A 25,521-nucleotide genomic window follows, 5' to 3' on the forward strand; every position below is an offset into this window, starting at 1 on the left:
TACATGTATAATTTTAATAGTGGAGAAGTTGTGCCAAATATTCGTGTTTGTGGATGATTTTTTTTTTTTATTAGAAAGAAGCTTTTATTTAGAAAAAAAAAACTAAGTTGCATGAATGGGGGAATTCCTCCTGCACCACCCAGAGATTCCCGTGTAGTTTTCTTTACCGTTTTTGTCTTACTTAATAAAGAAACTGTTCCTTACAATACTACAGGGTGAGTCAAAAAAACGCAGCCCAAATGGCAGGACACATTTTTGAATGAAGTTTCGCCGTAGCACTTTCAAAATCTAGGATATGAAAACCCAGTCATTAGGCTTTCTTTTAGTACAAAAATCATTCAAATCACTCTTACTTTTCAATTTACGGAATTTTTAACACAAACACCGTTTTAAAGTTATGTCCACCGATCACAAAAAAAGTAAGTGTTCTTTCAGCAAAACAAAAACAATTCTCATAGGGATACATGTGAATTGTTGTCGTTTTGCTGAAAGAACACTTACCTTTTTTGTGATTCGTGGACAGAAATTGAAAATGGTGTTTGCGTTCAAAATTCCTTAAACTTGGAAAGTACATGAGTGATTTGAATGATCCTTGTACTAAAAGAAAGCGCATTGATTGGGCTTTCATATCCTAGATTTTGAAAGTGCCACTGGCAAAACTTCATTCAAAAAGTGGTCCTGCCATTTTGGTTGCGTTTTTTTTACTCACCCTGTATAAGGAATTTGCACAACAGAGTGGTAATATTTGGGGAGCCGTAAATCGACAACGAAGGCCCATTATGTGTCGTAATCTTCGAAGATAACTGATGACACTGTTTCAAACAATCATCAACGTTTTGACTGATTTAAGTTCTCTCAAGGTGACATTACTAATGTAACTAGCCTATACATGTACTTTGTCAAATTGAAATAAACCGGACATCTAGCCTATGTCGTGTAAATTAAAGTTAATTTTTGCTTATTGTGTCATGTTTCCTTTACAATTTTGAAGTTAATTCTAAGTTTGTTGGGAAAAAGAGGCAGTTGTACGAAACATAAATGTCATTTTCAAAGGAGCCATTGAGTCAAGCCACAAATAGTATAACGAACAAAATGGAAGTTGAATCAAAGAAAGAAATGAAAAATGCTACAACGATTAAGTCCTGTTATTAGACATACAAAAGTCGTACAAAAATGACACTTCATTTGGAAAGGAAATCAATTAAAAAAAAACATTTTAGAACATGTAATAAAGAAATGGAAAATGTCTCGATTGATTGATCAAGTTGAAACCGTTGATCGATTAATTGTTTGCTTCTCTTGCCGATTAAAACCGTGAAATCTTAATTTTTGGCAGTTTGGTATTCAAATGTTTTCAAAAACAATTATTCACCTGGCATTTAACATAAATGAATACTGCACTGTCCGGACTTGTGTCGCATCGTTTAGTAATGACATTACATTTCGAGGTGAAACAATTTTATTTCGAATAAATTAGATTATACTTTAATGGAACGTTGCATATACATGTATATTGGTTTAATAATTGATGGAACTAAAACAAAACCCATGGTGATATCTATCACGAAATAAAAATTAGGACTAACTGGAAAAACTGGACACCGCATTACACTAGGGGTCGCTGTTCATGATGCAGAGCATCTTTCTGTGCCAGTACTCGCGCTTACATCAAAACGGCACATTTTAAGCTTTTGTACTTGTTTCCTCGGAAAAGATGTTGCAACCTGACGCCACTCTTTTCTTCATAATCATCTCAATGAAGGTCGGTCATTGCAAAAACTACTATAAGACATGAATCTGGGACTGATAAACATTTCCAATTTGTTAGGAAATACTTGTCTTGACTCTTCATAGGCTTTGTACACAACTGCTGAAGTGGCGTCAGGTTGCAACATTCTTTCCATTTCCTCCAGTTCCAGTGCTGTTGGATACATTTTGGTTGTTGGGAAGTTCGAAAAACACCTCGCAATCCTCATTTTTTGGGTTTCTCACCACGAAAAAGTGTGGGGGATGTTTCAATAGCCCATCCCCCTGATCAAAAAGTGTGTGGGGATACCCCCCCCCCACACATAACCCCCTTACCGCAAGGGCGGATCCAGGGGGGGGGGGGGGCCATGCCCCCCCCCCCAAAAAAAAACGAAACAAATTTTTTTGTTATGTGACATCGCAATAAAGGCAGGCAATGAGTACACCACCATCTTTTCCTCAAAAAAACATTGGTTAAAGTGGTCAGAAATTGCCTCAGATCGCACCACAGAGCATCTAGAATCCAAAAAAAATTCGGGGCCCTTAAGCGGGCCCCGAACCCCACGCCGTAATTTTTTTGACCCACTTTTTTGGGGGACCAAATTTTTTTTTTGGCCCCCCCCAAAAATTGTGTTCTGGATCCGCCCTTGCTTCCCCGGGGGATTTACGCCCCTGATCGCCAGCAATTTCCGATTGGCCGGCTATGCACAAAAACGATCGCGAACGATAAAACGTAACCATTACTAGTGGAACGCACCCATCGATTAGCGCATTATGCGCCCTAGGCTTTGGATAGAGACGAGCGAAAACAGTCTGCAAGTTATACCGCCCTCTACGCGATCCAAAGTGTTAGAGACAGTATAACATAAGGCTGCATCCGAATCATTTGTACACGTGAAATGCATAAAGCGAAACATTCTTTGCAAACTTTATGGCGGTTGGTAAGCTACAAATTTAAGTGTCGAAATCTTGCCTCTCTTTCAAGGTATCCCATGCAAGACTGTGTTCTGCAGGGGCGAATCCAGGAATTTTCGCAGGGTGGGTTTTTTATCGGCACAAAAAAATCTGAAATGTAGACACTTTTTTCTCCGGACACTTGGCATCCGTAACATCAAAAAGCTAGGGGGGGGGGGGGAGGGGGGGGGGGGAGAGTCATACCATACTTTCAATGAGGGCGCTGTTCAAATCCGACGATTATTAACACTCTATCCCAGAATAATGTACATATACCCCCTAACCAAGCTGGATCTGTACGTATTTCGTGCAAGGCGGACATTATTACTAGCAAACGAATTTTGTGTGTCGGAGCGGGGGGGGGGGGGGGGGGGGGGAGGTGTTCGCTTTTTTTCAGGAATTTCTATGGGAAAAAAACTACAGAGCTGAGGGGGTTTTGAACCCCAAAATCCCCCTCTGGATTTGCGCCTGTTCTGTACGGCCAATCGAGAGCGTTACGGCACTATCTTTCTGACTGTACTTAATTAACTCAAAAAGGTTTGCTGTGGATATGCCATCAAGCCACATCAGTCGGGTTTTTGGAATGCCATTGCTGGACCAGAGCATCAAACGGGCTCTTTTCCATCCAGATCCCTCTTCAGATTCCGAAACAGTTCCTCATGAGACGACCTCGCCTTTTCCTCCACGAATCCGCACGTGATCCACATACACTCCAGGGTGAATTCTTCCCTGACCAGCGTGCCTAATGATGATGATGATGAGGAACCTTCTCCCGCTGTGCCTTTGTTTGGTTCCAGGGTCCAGATGGATGAGCCTTTTGTCCGTCCCACGTCTATGTCAATAACGAGTTCTTTGTTGGGTCTAGTGGAAAGAAAGGATGTGTACTTAAGAATTTCAAATTGGCACTGAAGCCGAGAACCAGAAGATGTGGTGCTGTATTTTGTTGAAAGAGGATTTCATGAATGCTCCCCTTTGTATATTTCAGGTCAATCCAGTCAGTTAGCAGTTCGCAGCAGTTTAATTGATTTTCAGGATTAAAAGAAAATAAGGTCCTCAATTCATACGATGGCTTAGCACTGCACTTACTAAGCCTCGGTTCCATTGGTAAATTGGGATTCGTAGATTATATGTTGGTAGGTTTACATGCAATAATGGCGTATATCCATCGACTACCATCTATTTTCAGATAGACTGATTGAGTATAGTGATTGAAAGATCTGTGTATACGCACTCAAAGGGCAGTCTAATTATTGTTAAGTTTTGCCTGCTTTTTCATGGGGAAAACTGTTCTGAAAAAAGGGGTTTTGTCCGGGATATTCGCGACTCAACAACCCTTATATATCTTTATTCTCTCAGAATTCTACAAATAAAGAGAGCAACAAACCAACACTATCAGTAAAGTTCATCTTGAGCTGCAGAATCCAAGGTGGACACCTAGCTCTATGCTCAAACACAGTTAATGTTTGTACTGCCCTGTTGACTCAACGTGGAATGAATAGCTCTAAAGATCAACTCTTTGTAACTTCCAACTTGGCCTTTATACATACTGAGTTCAAAGGTAGGCCGTATACTATTTCATTCCTAATTAATATTTAACTCATATCTGATCCCTGTGCAGCACCACTATCTATGGTGATCTTTGCCACTCTCTAGGAGAGGAAACAGGTTTATTTGACAAATACTTTGTTATACTGAATTAGAAATATGGAAAGGTAGTTTTCAATAGGGAAAACATGTTGCACTTAGGACAACATGTTTCGATTGCATGAAAGAAACTGTGAATATCTTACTTTGTGAGTTTAGTCAAAGCATCAAAAGTCACTGGTATGTGGAACCCAAACGGAAGCGGTACGGACTCTTTGGTTCGGAAGGTTCGCAGTTCAACACCGTCTTCAGACGTCACAGTGTGCAACAGCTCTGTTTCCTTTGGGCTGAAATGAAAACAAAAGTAGCATGCAGCATCAGTGGAGGTTCTTCAAGGAGAAATCATCCCCTTTCTCAACCCAACCTCACTAAAAGGACACTGTTATAGAAACCCATTAGTACAGTCACTTTTCATTTGTCAGATTTCAACCTAAGAACTAGAAGTAATTCAGTGCAACTTAGATCACAAGAGGAGTCCCAAATATCATGAACGTAGAAAAGTAAGTCTACCATGAACTTGGACAATTAAGCGTTATTACAGCATGAACTAATTTAGAAAATTGTCTAGGCATAAACCAGGATCGAGGGCCTTACTTACACATACTGATGGTACTTGTTGTGCTTCCGTAAGTCGGCAATGAGCTCGTACACCTCCTTGGCTGGTCTGGCCACGATCATCTCATTCCTCACAGTGAACTTATCGTCCCAGGAGGCAACCCATGCCACAACCCCAACCACCACTCCGCAGACAAGTGCAACTCCTAACTTGCCAAGTGCCATGTCAGTTTTGCCGTTACATACTACACTATGACTGTTGGTCAGTCCGTAGCTGATCGTATCAAAATGCTGGTCATCGCTAATTATGCCAATTAACTCGCCTAAGCCTACTTCTCAGATTGCATCGACTTCAGACTCCAACGTGAGAATGAATTAGTGTGATTCGGTCTTTTACATATGCATGTGATGTTTATCAAGCATGTACATGTACAAAGTCTGCCCGACTGTTGAGTCGAAAAAGGTGTTGGAACACAATAATGCAAAATCTCATGCACAAAGGCGGAGGTCACATACACATGTAGGAGGCTTGTAATCACTGACCAGAAGTTATTAGGCCCATATACGGTACGGGCATGCGGCGGCGCTGTTGCTAACCAGCTCCAGCATTAATTAATATGGGCCTACCTACTATTTGTTCCTCTGTAGCTCAGTTTACGCACATCAGTATTGGAAAGTAGGCCTACGTGAGGAATTCTAAAACCTCAGGTCGAGTTGTTGTTGCATTTATCAAACATATAGTTTAACGACGTATTTCAAAGCAACCACATACATGAGGTCCAAGTACGAGGTAGTTTTAAAGAAATGGCGCCCTCTGCTAAGAACACCGTCATTATCAAGATTTCATAAAGGCGGGCAGCTTTGTGCATTTTGCTTTGATCAAAGAATCGAACACCGAGGATGAATTAAAAACTCATGTGTCCAGAAAATGGTATCAAACACTATCTGTATGTATATCTTTCACAAGTCGGTCGTCGATGAGGCCTCAACCCAGCACCGCAAACTAATTGAAAAGAACTATAAGAAGACAATGTAAACGGAACAATTCACTGCTGGAATGATTCAAACACTGCAGGACTTCAGTTTATACGAATTTTGTTTAAACTTTATTATTTCTTCCCAATGTGAACCAAAACTTTATTATTTCTTCCCGATGTGAACCAATGTATTGAACAGCAGGTGTAATGTGTACTACTCTCCCTTTTTAACAAATAACATGTAGGCCTATGCAGTATTATAATTTAGTGATTGGAGCCTAGGACCAAATTCAGTTTTTCGTAGTCCCCAAGCACCAGTGTTTCGTAGGCCCCGCTCAGCCCTAGGCACCGATTTCACAACGCTGGTAAGCGCTGGAGCCTTGCATTTCGTGTTGATGCTAAGCAGCACTAAGCAAGCCGGGCCAAACTGGTAGCCCTCACATAAGCTGGACACGGACGTACGTACGTGGACACAGTACACAGTGGTACAGTCTCAGCTACCAGTAATTACAATGTTTTTCACGTTTTGAAACTCGCGGTCACGTGTGTTTCATCATATGCACCTGTGCACCACTTAGTTCAGTGATCGTAATTTCAAAAAAATGACGTAGGTCGTTTCACAACATGCGACGTATGGCACCATGCCGCAGCTTTGATCAGCGGAAAAATGTCCATATGTTAGAGACAGACAGAACCCATGAAAATGTATGAGAACCTAAAATATAAATTTTGCAATCATATCATGAGCTCAGAATGTCTAAATTTTAAAACCATTCAGGAAAAAGGAAGAAATGTTAAAGAAAAAAAAATGACGATCTTTATATACACACACGGTTCCACAGCCCGCGTAAATGAATGACATTTTCAAACCATTTCTCCGTTTTTCCTGAACAAAGGACGTAAACTGCCATTTGGATAAAGAATAGATAAATAATCACGATATCATTTTCAAGTTAATTATCCGGGATAGGATAGTCAAGATAGAACGACTTTTCCATCGGTGTTTCTTCTGAGTACAATAACCTTCGCCTCAACGCATGATGAGTGGACGGGGGCGGCGGGGGAGTGGCGGTTGGGAGTTTCCCCAAAATTATAACCCGAGGGCCTCGAAATTACTCGGAAATCAAATAAATCAGAACTTTGCGGCAGCCGTTTATTAATTGATTGAAATGTATTTCAACTGATTTCCCCTTTATGATTTCCTCTGCAACTTCAGTGTTTGGAATATCGTAATGCTGATGACGCTTACCAAATGCACCATGCATGTGTGCATGCATGACCATTCACGGAGTCACACAGCCCCGACCATGGCCAACATCATGCGTGTACACCAGCCATGTACACGACATACGCACGCACGGCAATTGTTCGAAGGAAACCACACAAAATGAAACACCTTAACAAACGTATTCGCAAACCTATTCTAAATCCCATATTACTATACCTCATACATATTCATGATCGAGAGCCGAACGTTCACTGGTCAATTCACCATCACGTGCCAGATGTTATTCTTGCTGTTTACCAAACGCGCGCGCGAGGATTCACGCACATTGTAAATACGCATGCGTAGTAGACTGTCGCATGGGTTACCCGTGCGACAGTCTACTACGCATGCGCTTTACAGAGCAATCGAGGAACTGTCGCACGGGTGCAATACGCACGCGCGAACATCGCACAGGAGAGATGCATGGTTGCACGGTTCGCGTAAATGTTAATTTCCAGAGCTCAATGATGCCGTACTGGAGAAAATGTATAGACCGTGTAAAGATGTCTCCTGTACAAAAGAAAGTTGTATACATTGCAAACAACTGTATTTACAACTGTAGTAACTGTATTATATTGCAAACGAACCGAACTAGTAATTGAAGCTGAATCTTTTGGTGAGCTGTACAAGTTTCCCCGAATTTTGTTTTAGGTGCATAATAATAAAACAAAATTCGGCAACTGAATATGTATGAGGTATAGTAAAACAAATATAACATGGTTTATTTCGGGTGGACAGTCGATATTAGCTCCCCTCGGTATTGGAAGTTGACAAACTAGTTCCCTCGGCTTCGCCTCGGGAACTAGTTTGTCAACTTCCAATACCTCGGGGAGCGAATATCGACTGTCCACCCTCAAACCATGTTATATTTGTATAATGACATGTTTAAATACCTTATTCAAATTTTGTGATAAGTGGTATGTTTTGGAAAACTAGAGAACATTTCAAAAAATCCCATTAAAGTTGACCTTGATTTTTTTTACCGAAGATGGCACGAAAATGGAAAGCAGACTGTCTAAAACGACATTTTGAAAGTACCAACATCAGTTGACCTTGATTTTTACTGAGTCCAGTAGACAGTTATCATGCTGCCACCATTTCAGTCATGTTCCCTGTATCCAATAACAGTACAGAATGATATTTTTTGTGCAAAAAGGAACCAGACTATTTTTCCTTCCAGCCTCACTTTGGTTACGTTGATTTGAATGGGAGAAATCAAGATGGCCACAAAATGATAATGGTCTATAGCGACTAGCCGACCTCCAAGTGGTATGTCATGGAACCAGATACAAATTTATCTGCTCCGGTAGAGACTACTCAACTGCTTGACAGACATGCGACTTCTGCCGATTCATCCCCATAGCTCCTGGCACACAGAATTTGACATTACAGTGGCAAAGAGACAAAGATGGAAGTCAGGCCGCTTGGAGTCATCGCGCACGCACCACTGAAATTACAAGCGCCCAATGGCTAAACACTCAAGTTGCGTCCACTTTCGGTTCCATTCGTGCTATGCTTCAAAGTGCTATGCTTCAGAAATATACAGCAGAGGCAACCCTATCTTGGTTGCAGACGAAGGCGGTAACTAACATGGTTATGGATACAGCTGGCCAAGAACAGATCATCAGATTTTTTTTTTAAAGCAAGTTTGACTTGGATGATGAAGCTATAATTGAAGAATTTCCACCACGGATGATGAGCAAGCCCTTCACCAAGACAGAACTTTAAAAAGCGATTCAATCACTAAAAAAGTGCACAAGTGCTGGCAACGATATTCTCAGTGCCGAATTGCTGAAGTATGGACCCGAGATAATTGCTCAAGAAATTGCCCGAACTCTGAATGAAACCGCTAGCACTGGCATCTACCCTGACGACATCAAAGAAGGTATTCTCGTTCCTCTTCCTCAGCCAGGCAAACCAAAAGGACCTCCGAGTAAACATATTAAGACCAATCATTCTTTAGACAATTATCCGGAAAATAATGGCCATTGACGAAGAGAATCGCCGACAGCTTAGACGACCACATACCAGATTCTCAAGCAGCCTATCGACACGGCATGTATACAGAGGCACCACTGAGCAGAACTTTGCCTTAAAAATCTTAGCAGAGAAGGCCATGATCACAGCCGCGGCGATAGCTATGAACTCCACCACGCTGTCATTGCTCGACACTTCAAAGGCTTTTGACTCGATGAGGAGAGTAGTTCTTTTTGAGGATCTCAAAGAGATATAAGAGCAAGACGAACTCCACTTGCTGGCAATCTTGCTTAGAGACGTTCGATTACACGTCAGAGTAGGAACTGTCTTGGGTAAGCCCTTCAAAACCAACATCGGCGTGCCTCAAGGAGACTGCCTCAGTCCCATTCTCCACCTTGCAAAAGCACTGAGACAACTTCACCCGGAAACACCCGAGACACCATCCACTCTTCAGTATCATATGTTACTGCACGCTAGGCACAGTTCCAATCCTTTCCCGTGGAACTTGAGAACCACAGCTACGCCATTGCACTCCAGAATAGTTTGATATTGGATTGGAGTATGCTGATGACATCACTTGGGCTAGTAACAATATCCACCCGATAGCAGCTGTGGAGAGGAAGGCACCTGGGGTACTGAAAGAGCGAAACCTCACAGTAAACATTTCTAAGACAGAGAAACACCACATCAGTAAAAACGGAAGCATCACCAGTTGGAAGAAATGCAAGTACTTAGGATCTTTACTTGACACCGAGCAAGATATTACCAGGAAGAAAATACTTTCGATGGCATCTTTCAACAAATTCATTAAGGCCTAAACAGTGATGCAATCTCCCACAACACGAAACTCAAGACGTAGGTCACTGTATAAGAAAACATTGATGCCTTTCACAGAAGGCTCTTGCATTCAATCCTTAAATGGCCAAAGAATATCGCAAATAAAGAACTCTACAAGAAAACTAACGAGATCCCTTGTATTGCCATTACCAGAAGAAGTGGACAGGCCATCTCCTGAGACTGCCCGGCGAAAAACCCGAGGAAGTGACGTGCATGATGAATTTGTTTACAATAATAAATGCTGAAACCAAACCGTTTGAAATCTATACTCTTCCTGATTTTTGCATTATACTTAAATATTAAAACTGAGTTAGACAGTGCCGAATGTGTCACCCTGCGTTTGTTAGAAAGACAAACGAAAATCTCTAGTTATTATTATTTTATTTTCAAACTTTACCTATGATGGCATGAAAATGGCAAGCAGACGGTCTAAAACGAAATTTTCTTGAAAACGTCGAATTAAATCACAGAAACAGTGCATAAAATAAAAATCCAGGTATTAATTTTCATCCAGTGACATTTGCTTAGCTTTATCTATCAAAATGTAGATGATCCGTGGCGATGCACATTAGCAAAGATATAGACAAGAACAAAATGTTTTTAAAAGTTTTAAAGCTGGGAAAGCTTCAAACTAGCAAGTACATAAGAAAAATGAGTGATACTGAAGCGCAGGCGTGCAAAGCATTGTGGGGCGCTAACTGCCTCAGCTCATCCAACGCACGTGTCATGCGCAGGCGGACAAACTTGACCAGTGTTATTGTTCAAACAAATTTTCTAATGGAGATCACCGGTGGGTTGTCACCATTGTTGTCACAATAGACCCTGAAAGTTGAACCCTGGTGGCGCGCTTCCCTCAAATAGGAAATTTAGCGTGTCAAAAGTTGGAGTTTTTGGAATAATTTATGGTACATTGATTCTTAAGAAAATCACCTTCGGAAAAAGGCCTTTGTAAAATTGTTACAAGCGCGCTAGTAGCAAGATTTTTCAGTTTCCATAAAAAAAAATCGCATGACGTGAAAGAGGAATATCGTGCCAAAAGTTCACCCCTCACTTCCAAAAATCTAAAATACAAGTGGACTCGTGGAACTTGGAGCTCTCGTACAAGGATCATAATGGAAATTTATGAAACAATTTTGTGGCGGTAATTGAGTAAAAAATAACTGAAAGAAGGAGGCTTAAATGTCTTTTGGGACACACAATAATTTTTTTGAATAAACTTGAGGGACTAATTCACATTTACAAACCAATCTAAAATGACCGTTGATAAGAACTGTATTAAAGCGTTATTCAAACGAGCACGATTGAATCTAGAATCCATCGGATGTAGGTAGGTAAATCTTTACGTCGTTGTCAATTTCGTTCTCACGCAAGCACGCGATGGGAATACAAACATGATCGAACAAGTAGCCTGGTTTTGTACGAAAGTCCGAATGTGAAGGTGAAGTAAATGTCACTGGATTAAATTTAATACCTTGATTATTCAAACTTGTGTGAAAACGTCGAATTTAAATTCTAAGTTTTGAAGAAAAAGTCGTTTTAGACAGACAGTCTACTTTCCATTTTCGTGTCATTCACGGGTTAAAATGAAGGTCAATAGATATTGGATTGTTTGAAATGTTGAGTTTTCCAAAACATAACACTGATCGCAGTATTTAAATACGGTTTTTAAAATGTCATTATGGGATTTGCGAGTGATAGCGAATAGGTTTGTCGAATACGTTTGTTAGGTGTGTCATTTGTGTGGTTTCCTTCGAACAATTGCCGTACGTGCGTATGTCGTGTACATGACTTGGGTGCACACATGATGTTGGCCATGGTCGGGCTGTGTGACTCCGCGAACTGTCACACATGCACACATGAATAGTGCACTGGTAAGCGTCATCAGCATAACGATATTCCAAACACTTAAGTTGCAGTGGAAATCTTGAAGGGGAAATCAGTTATTTTTCAATTTCAATCAATGATGTCTGCCGCAAAGTTAGTTTTTTACTGTATTTGATTTCAGAGTAATTTCGAGGCCCTTGGGTTATAGTTTTGGGATACGAGTTGACTCGGGTACGAGTTGACCCGGGTACAAGTTGACCCGCTACCCACACAGGTACGTGCGTTGAGCGAAGGTTATTGTACTGAGAAGAAACACCGATGGAAAAGTCGTTCTTTCTTGAACTATCCTATCCAGATAATTAACTTGAAAATGATATCGTGATTTTCATCTATTCTTTATCCGCATAGCAGTGTACGTCCTTTGTTCAGGAAAAACGGAGAAAAGTTTGAAAATGTCGGTCATTTACGCGGGCTGTGAAACTGTGTGTGTATATAAAGATCGTTATTTTTTTTCTTTAATATTTCTTCCTTTTTCTAGAATGGTTTTAAAATTTAGACATTCTGAGCTCACGATATGCTTGCAAAATCTATATTTTAGGTTCTCATGCATTTTCATAGGTTCCGACTGTCTCTAACTTACAGACATTTTCCCGCTGATCAAAGGTGCTGCATGGTGTCATACGACGCACGTTTTAAAGCGACCTACGTCATTTCGTTAAAATTGCGTTCACTGAACTAAGTGGTGCACAGGTACATATGATGAAACACACGTGACCGCGAATTTCAAAACGCGAAATAAATCGTAATAATGGTACCTGAAACTGTACCACCGTGTACTGTGTCCACGTACGAGCGTGTCCAGCTTATGGGTAAGCTACCAGTTTGGCCTGGCTTGCTTAGCACTGCTTAGCACCAATACGAAATGCAAGGCTCCAGCGCTTACCAGCGTTGTGAAATCGGTACCTAGGGCTGAGCAGGGCCTACAAAACACTGGAGCCTAGAGCCTACAAAACGCTAAATTCGGTCCTGGGAATGGTTTGTACTTCATGAAAGCTACTTGTTTAAAAAATGAACCCCCCCCCCCCAAAAAGGGTTGTTTTTCTTATAGATACAATGGATGAATTAAGCTAAATTAGTGAAACTTGGACCAGTCCAACAACCACGTTGTACTGATAATTACTTGTAAACCTTCGCTTGACATTTGGAGTTAGTACATTATTAAAGTTTGAGTAGATGAACAATTGCCCAGGTTTGCAATGCTGTTCAAGATAAGACCCTGTAGAATTTATAAATTTGCTACGAAATTCATTTGTTTTTAAGTACTTTTTTATTTACAATATTTACAATGATGACAGGATTTGCCCGCCACCGCAACCAGTGCTCTGATGCTCAGGGAACCAGACTCGATGCTATCGGGCATGCAGGAGGTGTAGTCTGGTGACCGGGGAGTCGGGGAGGCCTATGCATCTGGATCGATCGACCGTGGTGCGCATGAACCAGGCTTATGATCCTGCAGTGTCTATGTTTCAGACTAGAGCTGCATGCTGTCGGAAGTTTATAGCCATTTGATGATGCCAAATCAATTGATGAGGTCTGGGATCCGACTTGTCTCATCACTCGGGTCCAGCTGCAGCCGAGGCAGAGGCGCCCTCATCGTCCTCAGCCTGAGCCTTCGGTGCCTCAATCAGATCGGGAATGGTGGCGAACAAGGGCGTGTCCATGTTCTCCATGATCCACAGCTGCACCTCTCTGACATTGGTTGCATTTCCTGTGAAGAAAAGACGCAGGAATTGTGTCTGGGGTTGGTCCTTTGTCATTCTGAATCGGCATTTGTATCTCCTTTGAATGATCGTTTGAACTTTGAAATGTATACATTTAATCACCTGTCAGCTCTAGGTGGTTCAGTTCCCCGACTGTGTTAGTCATGGTTTTGACACCCATCGCTCGAAATCCTTTGAGACATCGTGCCTGTAAGGACAACAAGTGCACAATTTCTTTGCGGTGAAGAAATCATGTGACTTCAAAGCTCAGATTCTGAGAAGAAGCTGTAGAAACTCAAATATTGCGCAATGCGCTCTGCACGTTGCAAGGGCTTATAACTATACCAACTTTCTAGATCAGTCCGACTGCATCAATTTACATCAAGTATAATAGACCATTATCATGTTGCGGCCATCTTGATTTTCCCCATTCAAATCAACGTAACCAAAGCGAGGCTGAAAGGAAAAAAAGATCTGGTTCCTTTTTGCACACGAAACAATGTCATTCAGTACTTTCATTGGCTACTGGGAACAAGACTGAAATGGTGGCAGCATACCGCACATAATTCTAACCCGTCATCATCTAACCCGTTACTTGATTAAGACTTAACAGATACCACATAATAGCAGCGAAAAAGAAGTTCAAGACTTTAAGTCTGCAAAAACGTCAATCTGAATAGAGTAACATGTATTAAATATGTGCGTACGGCAGAGATTACTTCTATTGGTCACCTTGATCCATGTTTACCGGATTTATGAATAATGTAATTTTGTATTTTCTAAATCCATTGATATTCACTCAAGTTCGGAGAATCATATTATACATACGTCTTTGCCCACAACCCGTCCGTGGTGACATCTGGAGTACGTGTACTGAACGCTGGAAAGGAAACAAACAATTCATAATTGGTAAAAGTATACTTTATTTGAAGTCAGAAATGAAATGTCGTCCACTACACATCTATTTCCCCATTTTTAGTGTTGTTATCAATCATGTGATATCAAAAACACGTGTATATACCTGATGATGCGTTCTTGCGATACACGGTGTGCTATCTCCATTGGGTCAATTTCTTCCAGACCCTGTATCAAGCCACAGAAAGATGAAATCAGTTTCATTTATGAAGTGACTCGTGAAGCAAGAAGAGGAAATATTAATGGAAATATTAATGTAAAGAACGTATTTGGCACATGTAGTGTCAACTTACCGACTTTACTCGCTGGAAGATCATAGTCTTGGCCGCATTAACGCCAGAGGATGGTCCTTCATTGTGGAGGGAAAATTAAAACAAAAAAATTAATAATTAATAAATTAATAAATAGGCCTACATTGCCAATTCTTCTGAGGAAATTATGATTGAAGCAATTTGGAATCATTGAGCTATCGTTTTCATACAATCGAAAAACTACAGTGCCACCATGTCCCGGTCATTGTGTTAGACAAAGAAAGAAATTATAATTTACTAATATACCATACTTTAATGTGCAGCTCAATTTACAATTGCCAATTAACCTATAGATAAGGTACTGTAATATTTCTTGCAATGGCCAATTATACTGTAGTGTAGGTAATGCAAACTGCGCACTATTTCAGCGTTCACTATGGATTTTTGTATCCATAAAATGATACATGTACTACTATTTAGCTAATCTAAACGGCCATTCATAAAACTAACTTAAAGCGCCATCACATGCATCTTATTTGGGAAAATATTTTGCGCAATTTTATACTCTTAAATGTTTGAAATCTATTTGACACCCCTTTCTAGTTAATTTTATCGAAGAGTGCACTTTTTAAAACATTATTAAATGTTTAAAAAAGTGCACTCTTCGATAAAATTTAAAAATATTTTCCATGCTTTTTCATGACAAATGTGGGCACTGTTGCTGTGATGTCATTTCAGGAAGACGCTGGTCACTTCAGGGGTTTTCTGTGTGAACCAACAATTTGCTCATTGGAAACATTTGTTGTGAGAAAACTTTGCTCATTGGCTAACTGTCTTGTGCCCAAACAACAACGATTCACCAAAGAAAAGAAACTTTACAACCGCAAAATGTCCCGAAATTCTGGCAAATGGTGATGCTGTAATGGCTGTAAAATGGAGGTTATTGCCTGAAATGACATCACGCTTTTGCTTATGAATATGGAAATTCGCATTAGCATCAAAACAAAAAACGCACCAAAAAGCCTTTAAAAATAGCAAAACGAAAAATTGAAAATAAGTTAATTGGGACACACAGGCGCATCTTCAAGGTTTGCGTTAACAAAATAACATTACATAATTATATGCCCTTTAATTCGGCAAGCCAGTTTTGGGCAAAGTTTTTGAATTTGCCTGGATATGTACCTTCCACACGGAAGAAGGAACATCCCACATCCAGATTGCCATACATGATGCACAGGTTCAGGTCTCTCTTCATGGTTTTCACGATGCAGCCCTACACGGCCAGGAACAAAACAAACCAAAACAATTTGTACAGAAATAATGACTTTTCTAGCTTGCTCCAGAGCTATCCGAAAAGAAAATAATATGTCTCGAAGGTCCGTTGATGAAAATTGATGAATAATCTGGGTTTTTTCATCAGTGCAGAACATTCAGAGAAAATTTGTCCATGCATGCAACAATGTAACAGACCGGTGAACAGAGAGTGAATTAAGACCCCAAAGTTGTCAGGATCGTAATTTTTGTTATAAGCATTTCCGAGTATTCGAAATGAGACATGAAAATGTGTAATCTTCAAAATATTCCCCCACCCCATTCTTAAATAAATAAATAAGTTAAAAATACTCCAAAAGGTTGGCGATATATCACTTCAGACTCCTTTTCAACAAAACATTATTCAATACAGATATTATTATGAGTAATGAGTAGTTTTGAATTTCAATTTCTTTTTACCTTTTTGCCAATAACTCTGCCCATCAGACCATTTTTCACTTTGAGTACGAGAACCTCCGTGGTGTCGTCAGAGTCAGATCTGAAATTAGACACAAACATTTAACAATTCTTAGAATCTTTCTGTATAGTTGGCGCTGCACAAAACCTCTCAAGAAAAGTAAATAACGATGCCATAATCTTCTGTGCAAACGTGAAAGTTTGGGAAAATATACATACATGTAGCTCCATTTTAATTTGCTAACATCATATTGAACCGATTGGATTTACGTTGAAGGTTAATCAGTTAACTTCAATTTTTCATCAATCAATTCATGTGGAAAATACGTTGCGCATATATATTTCAAGTTTTATGAAAGCTCGTCAAAAGTGATTTATTTTTGCTCATATCAGTTCCAGCCGTCAAAATTTAGATAAAAAGTGAATGAAAACAAAAAGTTTAAGACAAGTTCTTAAAAAAAAAGAATCTAGTCTTCGAATGTTGCCTGAACACCCTTCAACAAATGAATTGATATGAAAAGGAAAACAGATGTGTTTTCCTGAAGTGCAATCAGGCAACTTTCTATAAGGAGGAAACTTTGTTTATGGCTAGTTAGTTAGGTCAGAACTACTTAATTTTTTTTTTTTATCTAAAACCACTTGAAACCAATATCTAAAGATGTAAGACAACACTTACTTATCGGCGCTGTCTTTCTCTTGAGGGTCTGGAGGCAAGGGGTTCTGTTCCTCTTTATCTTCCAGTTTGTCTTCCACTTTGTCCTCCTCTTTGCCTTCCTCTTTGTCTTCTTGTGGTTCCGAGTTAACAAGCCGCCGAGGAGCTGGGAAAATCACCGTCACTCTCCCTTCTATTGGGCGTGAATTAGTCACTTCAGGCTCTGTCGAAATTAACAAAGATGAGAACGGATTAAAACTGTTCATCATTGAATGGCAGTTTCGACTTGGCATTTGGAAAGACAAAAGAACTGGGGATTCAGAGCCTGAAAACATCATTAGAGAGGACATGTCGTTGAAATATAATTTTGGTAAGGAAACAGATGGAGTCAGAATGAATAAGAATGAAGTAGCAAAAGTTGATAATGTATTGTTCATTTTAAGATCTTTGTCACAAAAATGTTTACCTGAACAAATCAAAAACATAATACATGTAGGTTTCGGTCATTTTGTATTAACTTCAATTATTAAAAGTTTGAAACTTTTAAGACAGCGAAAAAATACCGAACAAACAAACAAAATCAGTGTCAGGAGAAATATAAAAAAATAAGATACATATTTAACTTCAGCGTGGTTAAACTAACCTGTCGTATTACTGTCGTCTTCCTCCGGATTTCCTGGGAGCTGAGATGGCTCAACCAGTACGACCTCTAAGTTGGATGGATGAGGTCTCAGATGCAGCCACTGGATCATCTTTATCTTGGCAAAGATCCAATCCTTCAGGCAGGAGAAGGCCGCCTTAATCTTCCGAGTCATGCCGCCGAAGGTGGAAAGGACGGCAGACAGGACGACCATCAGGTCGCTGATGAAGTAGACACCAACACTAGAACAGAGCACTTTAATGACGAGTGACATCCGGCTTGGAAGTATGTGACGAAGCGGTGGACGTGATGCTGCAGTTTGAGATATCGGTGGTAGTGCTGATGGAGGCAGGAAGGGCATGTCCAATATTTCTGGACGGACGGCCTTCATCGTCAAGAGGCTGCTGTTAAACACGACGCTGCTAGGTCGAGCTGGTGCCATGAGTGGTGGTGCTGCTTCCACCGCTAGGGCGGGAAAGAGCGGGTCCGCGACCACCAGGCGGACCGGCTCCGTCATCAACCGGCTGATATTCGGCATGACGATGCCCTGGTGATGGCCGAGTAATGGCTCCGCCTGCTCGACCAGAGGACCATGCGTCTTGTTGTTGGATCCAATCGGCAACATACCGCGTGTGGAGTTGAACTGACACGGTGGCTGCCAGGGGTTCGGTGCCGGTGGTTTGGGCTCCGGGTTAGGCTCGAAAAACGGCCCAGTCAACATGCTGAAAGTCAAAACCAAAAGCCACTGCTGTGGTTGGTCAAACATGTCGAAAGATTTCGCTATTAATCGCTGTATGAAACTCAAGCAAAAGTCTCCGTAGAATTCAGACGAACTGTCTTCAAGAAACGCAAATACTATTCTGACCTAATGTTGATAACAACACAAACTTTGTGCACCCGTGTAACTTGGATATGAATTTTTCAATAATGACGTCACAAATACAATTATGCGCATGCGTTCTACAACAACTTTTCAAATTAGGCCTATGGGTTTTTTTTTTTAACCTAGATTCCATTCCATTGTGCCAATTAGGCCTATTAATTTGTGCTTCACTTACAAGAAGACTGAGAAGTTTGAGATTAACAAAATATTATGCAAACAGCCGCTAGTTTAAGCAACAAGTGAAACACGTTCTTGGTCCACAACACTGAAATTTGAAAGCACAAATGGTTTAGTTTATGTAGCGCTGATTGACCCAAGGAGAAACTGTTTTATTGACGTTCTGAAGGAGTACGAATCTAATGCAATTCTTGAAATGGCACGTACACAATTAAACGCTTCTTTGTAAATCAACCAAAATGATCGGTAAATCTGTCGAAAAAAGAATGCAACTGTGTCCACTTACCGAGAGTTGACAGGATGTAGCAGCAGACTGAACGTGATCGATTTGCGCAGGAAATTTGAAAGCAAATACATGCGCGCACAATACGCACATTGGATTTGATGCGCGTGTGGATAATGGTTATTCTACTGGATATGATGCGCGCGCGCATTGGACAATGCACAAACGCTACTACGCGCATTTTAAGGGCGGTGTCCTATGAAATTTGGACTTCATGAATTATTCGACACACAGAGAATTATCGTTACCGCAAAGTTTGTTGTTGGACGAAGAAAAAGGACAAACAAGATAAACAAGTGCGAGTGCACAACTATTCCTGGCCTTCTTGCATGAAAGTCTTGCATGATATCTATCAAAATGATCCTTGCCAGAGCTGAAAATGCGACGCCCAAAAATGCGACGCCGATGGCACATAATAGAACACCATGCTTTAAATGCATGCCTGGATTTGATTTGTAGCGATTTGTGATAAATACCACGTGACTATAACATTACTGTACGTATTTTGCCTCCTTTTACAAACTTTTCATAAACATCTTTCCCAATCGTTACAAACAATTTTTGTTAAGTATTCATTTTATTTATTTATTTATTTTTTTTAAAATAAAAATTGAGAACTCATGGGGTCTAGTTTTGGTCAATTTCCCGGGGACAGACCAACCGACCACCAAGAGACATGAAAGAGAGAAATGAAAGGAACCAAACATAGGAAGTATGAGCAACAACTTGCTTGCAGCTAAAGCCAAATACATAGAGTTTCAGTTGACTGCACCACGTCGAAATACTCCCAGGAATATTTTTAACCTTCCTTTGAATCTTTTGTTCCGACGACATCGAGGGTAAACCTACCTTTGACACCTAGGTCAACAGAATACATAAAGCATATTGTTCAATCTTTTCAACTTAAACTAGATTGGGACTGTCCCCTGATTTCCCGCGATTTTATCTTTTACCAACTGCCGTCTAGCATTCCGCAAGCGTTTTGGTTTGTAACTGGGATCGGCCCTGACTCTGCAGCTCATTCAAACAGAATTTAATCCTCTGTGGACTTCTGAAACATCTCTCCTTAAAGGTAAGAGTGAGTATAAACTATTACACATCTTTGCTAGTTGTAAATATTGGTACGGTGCGGAAAGGCCTGTGTGCAGAAAATTATGTGTTCATTCGTGAAAGAAAAAAAGAAAGAAAGTAGGGCTACTACGAAATAAACGATTACAAGAGAAGTCATTGCATCCGACGTAAACGAAATTCAAAGTGTATCCGATGGGTCTTTAGGAAATAACACACCCAGAAACATTTGCAGTTCCTTATTAAAGCAGGGGCGTTATGTGTATACTGGAGTAGTAATTGAGCAGTCTCCCAAAGAAAAACAAATATGTTGCTTTGGGTACTATAGTAACATGAATTATAATCACAAGTCTATCGAACTCTATACTAAGTCTAGCACATACAAGACTAGTAATCAACCACAATACAGTAATGCTGTACTATAGTGAGTGAAAAACTGATGTAATTTGCTGTAGATAAGGGATGTTCAATGTACCCATTGGTAATATTCCCACATTGCCCTACTATCATCCCCTGGTAAAGTGGGAATTTCGGTAAATTCTGATGCAATTTGCTATAGATAAGGGGTGTTGAATGTTGCTTAATAGGTTCAGTAGTTGCGCGATGTAGGTTCAACACCCCTTATCTGTAGTAATTACATCTAAATGGACGCAAATTCAGACTTTGACCAGGTTCAGTAGCATAGCAATGAAGGAATATTAACAATGGACATTTTTGGCCGTTTGGGATGGGCACAGTATGCTTCTGTGTCAATGTTCGCATGACAATCATCAAAGTACGTTGAAAACTTCGTACAATTGTCAATATGTAAATTTTGGATGTATTCCTTCTTTCCGGGCAGTATTAGAATTCCCACATTGCCCAGCCAGACAAAGTGGGAACGTGACTACGACAAGACTATGCGACGACATGACGCGAAGTGGCTGAGGACCCGAAACTAATGCGACTGTGCGAAAATGCGGCAATGCGACAGCACGACGCGACAATGCGACGGCACGACGCGACTATGCGACGGCACGACGCGACTTTGCGTCGTTGAAGGCGGAAGTGGCTGATGACCCAGGCAACAGTGCTACACATGCGCCGCGTACGTGGCAGTAATGGAATTCCATAAAATTGGGCTTTTTATAATTCTTTCCCAAATCTCTCTTGTTTTATTACAGAAGCAGTAAGGTGACCTAGAATGGCATCCAGTGCGTCAGTTGAATCATTCTTGGGCAAGATCCAAGAATGTTCCATATGCAGGAACCGTTTCGAGGAACCCAAAATTCTCGACTGTTCACACAGTTTCTGCCTGAAATGTCTCCTTCAGCTCAGACAACGCCAAGAAGACGCGCGGGTTACCAAGCTAACGTGTCCTACGTGTGGGCGTGGAACTGAGGCAGAAGATGATGATGACGTTAAACATTTACCAGATGACTTTATATTAAGTACCCTGAGTGGGTTTACGCTACAGGATCAACTCGTGCAAGGTCAAGGGTTAGAGGTCAAATGTCAAGCCTGCGATGAGAAGATGAAGGCCGTATCAAAGTGCATGGACTGCGATCATTTCCTCTGCGAAGAATGCCAACGAGCTCACCAGCGCCTGGCGCTGATGAAAGCGCATCAAATCTGCACGCTGAACAGCTTCGATTGGGAGAAGTTCGCAAACAGAGAGATGAGCCAAAATGTGGTGAGCATCCAGATCAGACTCTCCGCTTCTACTGCAACACGTGCGAGATGCTCGTTTGCAAAATCTGCTTTGATTTGCATCACGGAGGACATCACCAAATTGGCCTGCCGGAGGCTTTGGAAAAGTGCAAGAGAGACGTAAAGGACCTGGCTACAAAAGTGAAAGAGACCATAACAGAACTAATGAGAATCGGGGTGGAGGACGTACACAAGTCCCAGCAGAAATTGGATGCCATGTTTGAAATCACCAAGAGGAAAATCTCAGAGAAAGCGGACAAGGATATTGCAATGATCAGAGGAGAGGAGCAGAGACTGAAGCAAGAGGCAGTGACGATCTACAATGACAGAGTCGAGACATTTGAAAGTGTTAAAGCTACAAGCCGCAAGGAGGTGAGCGAAGCAGGACACAAACTGGATGAGGTAAACCAACTAATGTCCCAACTGGGTTGCCACGCCATTGTGCATCTCAGGCACAGAATCTTGCAAGAACTGCAGACTCTCTTGCAGTCGCAGAGAGACCTGATTGGAAAGCAGCAAGGGAAGTTTTCTAGCAAGCTGTCATTCTTGGACTTTGAAGTCTGGGGCCGGGACGTGCTGCCACTTGGAAGACTGCTGGACAAGCCAGAAGCTAGACCAAGATTAAAATCAGACGATTTACATCAACCTGTCAGCACAAAAGACCGTAAGTGGGAACTCAAGGCACGAGTCCAGACGTTTGGCCCAACACGGACTGGTTTCAGATGGGCTTGCAACGTCGGGATTTACTCAACCGGCGAGATCGTTGTGGCAGACACTGCGCACAAAAGGCTGGTTGAAATCCAGCCATCCAACCTCGAGTCTAACGCAATCGCATTGCAACCCAACTGTTTAAATCCAGTCTGCGTTGCAGTGAACAAGAACGATCAGCTTCTGACGCTGGACGGCCCTTTGGTCAAGATCTTCGATCGGAAGCGCATGTACAAGCTCGTTCATCAGTTCACACCCGTCAAGGGCCGCACAGCAAACCCACGTGCCTGGCCGTGGACGATGGCAATCTAATTGCGGTGGGATACGAGAAAACTGAGCAGATCTCCCTGCATCATCCGAATGGGTCTCTACTGAGGAGAGTGCCCGCCGCCATGACCATCGAGAACCTGACGGCCTCTAGGCAGAGGCTCATTTTCACCAACTGGGACAGGAAGAAGCTAGTTGCAGTGGACTACCACGGCAAGCTCGTCTTCTGCGTGGATACCAACCAGAGCATGGCCCGGAACTGGGGGCCTGCCGGGGTTTGCTGCGGCGGGGATGGCAGCATCTACTTGGCCGTCTGTGGGCTCGGGTCCTCCAGTGGGGAAATCCATCACTTTGGCCTAGACGGTAAATACGTCCGGTGCCTGGTTCAGGACTGCGGCTCCCCACGCGGTATTGCAATTCCTGCAAAGGAGGACAGTCTGGTGGTGGCTGCGGGGAATTCAGTACACATTTTTCACTGTAAATAACTGTCCTTTCCCCAAATGGCCGGTATCATGTCTGTTTCGTTGGATACCACGAAGTCGGAGGCCGTGAAATCGCGGACCCGCATGCACCAACTCGCACCCAGTCCACTGGGATCAAGACTAACTGGGATCAAGACTTGAACCAAGACCTCTTGGACCAAAAACAACTCGGACCATATCCAACTCGGACCCAATTAACAATAATCATGTTTTGTCAGTGATGGTCTACATAATGTTATAAAGAATAATTGTGTACAGTTATGAGTATAACAATCTAGCAGTTAAATTTGGATTTCCAAAATGTATGATATTTTTAGTTTCATTTAAACGAAGTTAAGGAGAGATGTAGGGCAATCTGTACGTCCCACTTCATTTTGCTAAGCTTATTCGAGTAAACAAAATAACTTCATCCTTTAAAAAGGTCTCAGCTCTTCGTTGATAGCAATTTAAACATACTCGATTTAAAAGTTTCATTAGTGAGATGCTTCCTCGTGTTGTAGATGGGGCTTAATGATGGATTAAATAGTTCTGGCTTTAAATACGGCTATCGATTAGGTTAACTCTTTGGTGTTTCAGATTTTTGTTTTGTTTTAGTGACTAGCCTAACGTTATCGAGGTCATATACTCAAACAAAGAATGTCAAAATATGTAAATAAATGCATATTATTGTGGCCATTTATGATTTATGTAGATTAGGCATCCTTCCCAAAAAGAATTTCATGTATAACCCCTTCTAAATATTTTCTACATGGCTATAAGAAACTATTTGCCAAGTTTGGTGCTTTGGACCAGTCGGTCACGATCTTGTCAAAAAGTGGATCTAAGCAACCTGAATATATGTACATCACTATAATGACGAGGTATATAGTCCATAAATCGTGTCTTTGATGATAGAAGCATGATATTTGGCATGCAGTAATTGCATTTTTAGCTATTGGGCCTATAGGGCCATCGCAGATTTCCTCTGAGATACAAATGGTCGCCATTTTTCACAATGGCCACCATCTTCTGTTAAAATGCCTTTGATAATGGTACATCAAGTCCATTGTAGCGGGATAATGTTGTAGATATACTTACATGTGAAGAGAATGTAATGAATTTTGGTCATTTCAAATAAATTAGTTTAGTGATGCAAAACCATGTTCTCTTTGCCTGAACCCATCAGGTATTCAATTTAGACAAATGTCCATGGTCACGTGACCAACGTACAGTGAAGGTTTAGCTATGTTTTTTTCAGATACTGCGTACAGGACCAGTTGCTCTGTACAATCGCGTGCACAACACTTTCGCAACCATTTATGTGATTACGTGCCCTTAAACCATTGCTATGACGTCGCACTATTGTTAAAAGTGTGGATTCGGATGTACGAATCTCTTACACTGGTCACAAAGTGTGGATTCGGAATGACGAATCTTTAGTAAAGTGTGGATTCGGAATTACGAATCCATACTCTGAACGTCGGACAATAATATTGTCTCCATAATGAGCATGAATAGGACCGTCTGCGTGAAAATTTGCTTTCCGAAAATTTACCAATGCATCTTCACAGTCAGATCTGCAAAAACTACTTTCAGTCAGAAAGAAATCGTCGTCTGAACTATCCATTTTGACGTAAGGAGCCTGTACACACAAATGACTTGGTTGTACGGGCGTGGCGAAAAATGTTGCAACCTGACGCCACTTCCGCGCTTGTGAACAAAGTCTAAGGAGAGTCATTTCAAGTATTTCCTAACAAAATTGGAAACATTTCTCAGTCCCAGATTCATGACTTATCATCATTTTTGCAACGAATGACCCTCATTGAGATGATATATGAAGAAAAAAAGTGGCGTCAGGTTGCAGCATTCTTTCCAATTCTTCTGTTGACGCAATGGTTTACGTCGAAGAATACACTCGCAAGTGTGGATTCTTAATTTACGAATTCACTTGGCGCTTCGAGCCTCATGAATTCTTAAATTACGAATCAACACTTTCTCGTGTATTCTCCTTAACATATTCGTCTATTCCTTTTCAAAGATTTGCTGGGACAAAAGTTACTCATTTTCCGTGTGCGGTCTGAAGATTACGTGGCCTAAACACTGATTCTTCGTTTTATAGTTCTTGAAAATTGACAGAAAATCTTGTCGCTATAAACGATAATTTTAGCTGCCCTGAGTATACCCATTCACAGCCAATTTTGCAGTCAACAAGTCAGACTAGAAATATTATTTACGGGATCCACGACATGAATTTTACA

The 25,521-nt window shown here is 41.2% G+C and overlaps 2 protein-coding genes and 1 pseudogene across 2 annotated transcripts; 1 reads left to right on the plus strand and 2 right to left on the minus strand.

Moving 5' to 3' along the window:
- Positions 1-3,099: 3,099 nt before the first annotated feature.
- On the minus strand, positions 3,100-5,364 carry LOC119729995. The gene is made up of 3 exons (XM_038202786.1): positions 4,943-5,364; positions 4,491-4,631; positions 3,100-3,561 (listed from the first exon to the last, which is right to left on the minus strand). The coding sequence occupies exons 1-3, from the start codon at positions 5,122-5,124 to the stop codon at positions 3,306-3,308; spliced, it is 579 nt and encodes a 192-aa protein (XP_038058714.1). The 5' UTR covers positions 5,125-5,364; the 3' UTR covers positions 3,100-3,305.
- Positions 5,365-13,394: 8,030 nt separating this feature from the next.
- LOC119730097 lies at positions 13,395-18,449 on the minus strand (the record flags this gene model as incomplete). Its single annotated transcript, XM_038202880.1, is given in 9 exon segments — positions 13,395-13,549; positions 13,665-13,749; positions 14,370-14,421; positions 14,563-14,624; positions 14,750-14,805; positions 15,890-15,980; positions 16,439-16,517; positions 17,112-17,310; positions 17,731-18,449. Coding segments are annotated over 9 exon segments (1,497 nt in total).
- A 2,872-nt stretch (positions 18,450-21,321) lies between these two features.
- On the plus strand, positions 21,322-23,308 carry LOC119730942 (annotated as a pseudogene).
- The last annotated feature ends 2,213 nt before the right edge of the window (positions 23,309-25,521 follow it).

The sequence above is a fragment of the Patiria miniata genome, unplaced genomic scaffold (assembly GCF_015706575.1).
Source record: "Patiria miniata isolate m_02_andy unplaced genomic scaffold, ASM1570657v1 HiC_scaffold_22, whole genome shotgun sequence".
In the NCBI taxonomy this organism is placed as follows: domain Eukaryota; kingdom Metazoa; phylum Echinodermata; class Asteroidea; order Valvatida; family Asterinidae; genus Patiria; species Patiria miniata.